The sequence below is a fragment of the Salvelinus fontinalis genome, chromosome 8, assembly GCF_029448725.1.
Source record: "Salvelinus fontinalis isolate EN_2023a chromosome 8, ASM2944872v1, whole genome shotgun sequence".
Classification (NCBI taxonomy): Eukaryota; Metazoa; Chordata; class Actinopteri; order Salmoniformes; family Salmonidae; genus Salvelinus; species Salvelinus fontinalis.
The window spans coordinates 14,086,488-14,092,266 of NC_074672.1; the positions used below are offsets into that span (position 1 = coordinate 14,086,488).

The 5,779-nt window shown below is 38.8% G+C and overlaps 1 protein-coding gene across 1 annotated transcript; it reads left to right on the forward strand.

The window, feature by feature from the left end:
• On the forward strand, window positions 1-4,299 carry LOC129860644 (prefoldin subunit 4-like). Its single transcript, XM_055931245.1, has 4 exons — window positions 1-82; window positions 894-1,001; window positions 1,123-1,263; window positions 2,249-4,299. The coding sequence occupies exons 1-4, from the start codon at window positions 56-58 to the stop codon at window positions 2,378-2,380; spliced, it is 408 nt and encodes a 135-aa protein (XP_055787220.1). The 5' UTR covers window positions 1-55; the 3' UTR covers window positions 2,381-4,299.
• Window positions 4,300-5,779: the final 1,480 nt, after the last annotated feature.

A 5,779-nucleotide genomic window follows, 5' to 3' on the forward strand; every position in this document is an offset into this window, starting at 1 on the left:
CTACCACCACTAAATTGCATCTGAAGAAGTCGACTTTTTCTAAATCAATAGCAAAATGGCGGCAACCATGAAGAAGACAGTTGTAAGTTAAAATCAGTTTTAATAATTCACTCCGATCTCCATACAGGCGCCACGCCACTGTCATTCGTGCAGTAATGATCTAAGACACGTGCTCTACAATTTAGTTTGGGAATACATAAATTCATTGTCTGATTTTGTTTTTATTCGTGATCTACTCGTGCGTTGTTTGGATCACAGCTAGCGAGCTGGCTAGCCAGCTAACGGTAGCGATGTTAGGGTAGTTTAGCTACTAACGTTAGCTGGTTATCAACAAACGACTCTTAGCATCTATCCGCGATTTCCTTATTAAACGTTAAGCTACCATGGTGGTTAGTTTAATGATAGCTAGTGCAATTTGAAGAACGCGTTTCCAGCTATTTTGCTGCTACACCCTAGTTTTAATGTAATTTATATGGCTACACCTAGCTAGAGCTCTCGTACTGGGCTGAGACCTCTGAAGTCCTAGCCATTCTGGGGCACGTTCAGCAGGACTGAACTTTCAGATAGAAATGGGCTATGTAGATCAAACATGCCTCTGACATGTAGATTAATAAATAATATCGTCTCTATTCATGGGATTTATATCTGCAACTTTCGAGAACGTTTGGCAACTGAACATGGCCTGGCTCGTTATCCTTTTTTCTTATCTCTTATTCAGGCGTTGTTTAGCTAGTAAGTAGTGTTGTCAAATATGGTTTAGAAACCCTGTGGTATTGTTCTGTTTAAAAAAATATAACGTTAGCTAATTATTTGGCTATGCAGTTAGCCAAGCAACTTTGACTATAGCTATATAGGCTCATTTTGGACAATCTCTATTGGCTTCCCCTTAACAGGCAGTTGAAGATGTCAATGTCACATTTGAGGACCAGAAGAAGATCAATACATTTGCCAGAAACACGAATCGAATGACAGAATTCAAAGATGAAATAGAGGCAAAAAAGGTAAGGGTTAAATATTGATGAGGTAAATCTGAATTAGATTTTCTTTACTTGTTTCTTATTCTAGTACATCATGTTGTCACTACTGTTATATTATATAACTAACTATAACCTCTCTTCTCAGAAATCTCTACAGAATCTGCAGGATGCCAGTGATGACCTGATGATGGCTGAGGATGACACTCTGCTCGTCCCGTATCAGATTGGCGACGTCTTCATCAGTCACACGCAGGAAGAGACCCAAGAGATGTTGGAAGCTGCAAAGGTATTGTTATTATGATTTAGTAAGGAAATGTCCACATTATTCTAACATTTTAGAATGTAATAATTTGTTCAATGCCAAAGCATAATACCATTGGGAAGGCCCAAAAAAATGAATTGCTCTTAATGGGCTAATCAGCAGTAGAAACGACAAAGCGGTCACCCCACCCCTGGTTCAGTAAAAAGCTGAGGGTTGGGGCTGGAGAAATGTAACCACTCAAATTCATAGACATAGCTATGGATGTAAGGACTGATCATCCATGATATGTTAACCATGTTTTGAGGCTATATAGTGTTTGTTGGAGAAAAAAACCTTTTCTGGTTCTGATGGGGAACAACAGTTGAACTAAGCTCATGAGGTATTTATAAGTTATATTCTTGAAGAATCAATGGGTACATATCATTAATTTATAAGTTACAAAGAAATTGATGTAGCAACTGCTGATTGCCATTTTAAAGTGGTAATGCATACTTCTTTTTACACTTTCTGCATGCTTTTCCCCCAAAAGCATGTAAAAAGAAGTATGCATTACCACTTTAAAATGGCAATCACCAGTTGCTATATCAATTTTTTTGTAACTTATAAATTAATGATAATATAATGTCCCCATCAGAACCAGAAAATGTCATTATTATTATTTTTAACAAACACTATTATAGCCTCTAAACATGAAATTCACAATTAAGTGCTTGAAAAAGTAATTGAAAGTCCTTGAATTTGACCTGCCACTGTCTGAACCCTCTATTATATGACTTGTGTAGAAGTTAGGTGTGTAGGTCTACCTCGGAAATCGAGATGCCTACTCCTAAGGCAAACACGTATGGGTTATTTAACGTTGCATGGGTTATTTAATGTTCCAATTTTAACGTTGCATAATTAAGCCAAAGGCTGGGATATCAAGGCATTATGCTTTACCCTATTACTAAGAATACAACCTGAATAATTGTAACCATTATGATTTATTAACATGCATCTTTTGTATCTACAGGAACAACTGCAGCAGGAGATCAAAGACCTAGAAGGGAAGGTGTCGGCAATACAGCAGGTGTTGGGTGATCTGAAGGTCCAGCTTTATGCCAAGTTTGGGAACAACATCAACCTGGAGGCAGATGAAAGCTGAGTGCTTTCTAATGTGCAGACTTTCGAGTGGTCCCAGATCTGTTTGTGATGTTTAGCGTGACACTGAATCAATGCTTATGATTATAGGAGTTGGCAAGATGCCACAAACAGTCCTGGGATCAGACTAAGAGGGCAACTCTCTTTACACATGGACTTTTCATGCAGCTCACATATTATCCAATCCACACAGTGCTGACAGGATGCTTGCCAAACCAACGTGTTTGTCCTTTTCTCAATACCAACATGATTTTTCTCAGCAATTGTTTACAATGGTGTATTGTCTTATTTTGTATGAATGTTGGTGAATGTATCCCATTTTACTTTGTGAAGACTCGTTTTGGTGGTTTGTTTCCCCCTGTACTTGCACTGGGTCTCCCCTATGGACTGACACAAAATACATCATTGTACAGTAGGCGGCCATAAAGAAAAACAACCCAAGGAAATATATTTGGTGTGTTGGACCTGAAGAAACTGTGAAGTTTGTTTATTTGGATCTTCATTAGCTTTTGCAGAAGCATTAGGTACTCTTCCTTGGGTCCACAAACAACATGACAAGTAACAAAATACTGATAGACAAGGACAGCCACATACATTTTAAAATACAACGATACAAACAATACAACTAAAAAAACAATACAGAATAAACTGTTTGTGGTTGAAGAAAAGGGAGCAGAGGCAGCCACTGTTAAGACCCCAACATGTAGGCAACTGTATGTGTATACCCCAAAATGTATCTTAAAGGTGCAATCTATAGTGTAATTTCTTGTTACAAAATGGCTAGCAGGACTGACAAAAGGAGTCTTTGCAAGTGTACTGTGCATTTGTCTTAAATTTACCCACGTTTAATTTTGTAAGTTTATGTTTGGAGGGTGGATGGGTGGGTGTATAATGCGACTGTTTAGCAACCCAAAATGTTGCGTGTTCGAATCTCGTCGCTGACAACTTTAGCATTTGTACAAATTAGCAACTTTTTAGCTACTTTGCAACTACTCAGCATGTTAGGTAAGCCTTTTAGCTAACCCTTTAACCTAACTCCTAAACCTAACCCAGCTAACGTTAGCCAGCTATCTAACGTTAGCCACAACAAATTAGAATTCGTAACATATCATACAAAATCAATGGACATCCATGAATTAATAAATACCATACGGAACGTAACATACTAATTGGAGTGTCTCGGACTTACATACAGAATAATACGAAATGCTCTGAGACCAGGTTGCACAATAAGGAAATAATGGATGGCAGACAGATGCAGGAGGAAAGTGTGCTGGTGCTGCAGTTACATGAACCCCACTGAAGGGGGCAACAGGAGAATGCTTGGTGTCACAGTCTGAGTCCACTCACTAATATTCAGCCTCAAATATGACTTTTGTCTGGTGGCATCTTCACAAGCAAAATCCTTTTGTGAAACGTGAAATAATATTCCTTAAGGTCTTTGTTGTGCAAATATTCCTAACAGAAAAGGCATTTGACAGAGTGTTGAAGTTTGGTAAAATCCTTCCAGACAGTACAGATTTTGATAGTGTCTATACAAGGGAATCAAAGCTGGGAACGAGAGATAAAAAAAAACCTGAAAGCTTCTATATCAAGGCCATCAGACTGTTAAATAGCCATCACTAGCCGGCTACCACCCTGTTACTCAACGCTGCTACTACCCTATATACTTTAATCTTGTTTACATACTGCTTTACTCATTTCATATGTATATACTGTATTCAATTCTACTGTATTTTAGTCAATGCCACCATTGCTCTTCCTAATATTTATATATTTCTTAACTCCATTTTTTTTCTTTAGATTTGTGTGTATTGTTAGATATTACTGCACTGTTGGAGCTAGGAACACAATCATCTTGCTACCCTGCTAAATATGCGTATGTGACCAATAAGATTTGAATAAACTAAGATCTGAAATGCATCCAATCCATGTACTGCAGCCCCATACACAACATAATACACAGACCTCATTAAAGTGTGCCCTGAAGTGTGGACTGCTTGAGCTAATAAAATATCAGATAAATAAATGTAGGGTTTGAAGTTGTGGCAGACACCTCTGGAGGATCGAGATCTCAATTAACAAGTTCCTCTGCCCCCCAGGCTTCCTGTTCAGGCATTCACTGGTAAGATTAAGAGAACCACACACACACACACAGGCTTGGCTTTATGCACAGCTTGTTAAACCCTGGCTCATGGAAATCGGAAATCACTGGACTTATTTCCCAGATGGCCTTGTGTGTGTTCTCTTTTCCTCCTTCCCCCCCTTCCTCTCTCTTTATTTCTCTCTTTCTGTCGTTCTCCCTCTGCACTTTTAATAATTAGCTCAGTAAAGAGGAGATGCAGATCTGTGTCTCTATGCGGATCTTTATAACACGGAGCTGTGTTCAGGCAGAGACAGTTTTTACATCAATGATGTGACTTCCATTCAACCAGGTATTGAAATTAAATTAAATGATGTCCATTGCAAATTTGCAGGCTATTTGTTAACTACTGGTACCTGATTATCATATACACCCACCCCCTCATGATACACTACCCTTGATGCTAGAATTAGTCAGAAGCTTTAGGTAATTTTGTCCACACAATCAATTTGTTGTTATTCATTTCATTGATGGTGTCAGTTTCTAGGGTAACTGAGCGCTATTGATTTACATTGTAACTGCAGAAACCCTCCAGGTGTTTCTGTGTCTCTATTACTAGTACAAGTGCTATTCACCATATCCTTTTTTAATTTAAATTTACACCAAACAACTTTTTGTTATAAGGGAAAGTGAAAGACATGTCACTGTGCCTTGATTCTTCAAAATGCAATCTCAATTATAGAAAGAACCATCCGAGACAGTCAGCTCAATAATTAAAGAGCAAGAGTGAACTGCTCCCTGTCAGGCTCCAGACACAGAGGGGATTGTGGTGGTTCAGATTTAGAACAGTAGGCCATCACATTCACAGCACCTTAACTGGCTTTCAATCCCCTAGTCTCCTTTCACTGTACTTAGCCCATCAACACACATTGTGAAAGTATATGAGATGAATACTAGACTGTACTGCAGGCATTTTTTTCTGTTCATTGCGCCATATATAAGCCATGATCCCTTATTGATGGCACTTGTTACATCCACTTCAATCAGTGTAGATGAAGGGGAGGAGACAGATTAAATACATCTTTTAAAGTATTGAGACAATTGAGACATCATGGATTGTGCATGTGTGTCATTCAGAGGGTGAAAGGGCAAGACAAATTATTTTAGTTCCTTTGAACGAGGTATGGTAGTAGGTGCCAGGCACACCGGTTTGTGTCAAGAACTGCAGCGCTGCTGGGTTTTTCACGCGAGACAGTTTCCCGTGTGTATCAAGAATGATCCACCACCCACAGGACATCCAGAACACTTGGTACAACTGTG

Bases quoted from the DNA above. Each gene is read 5' to 3' on its own strand.
- LOC129860644 (XM_055931245.1), top strand. From the start codon at position 56: ATGGCGGCAACCATGAAGAAGACAGTT. The intron at 83-893 runs GTAAGTTAAAAT...TCCCCTTAACAG, and splicing joins CAACCATGAAGAAGACAGTT to GCAGTTGAAGATGTCAATGT. The intron at 1,264-2,248 runs GTATTGTTATTA...TTGTATCTACAG, and splicing joins AGATGTTGGAAGCTGCAAAG to GAACAACTGCAGCAGGAGAT.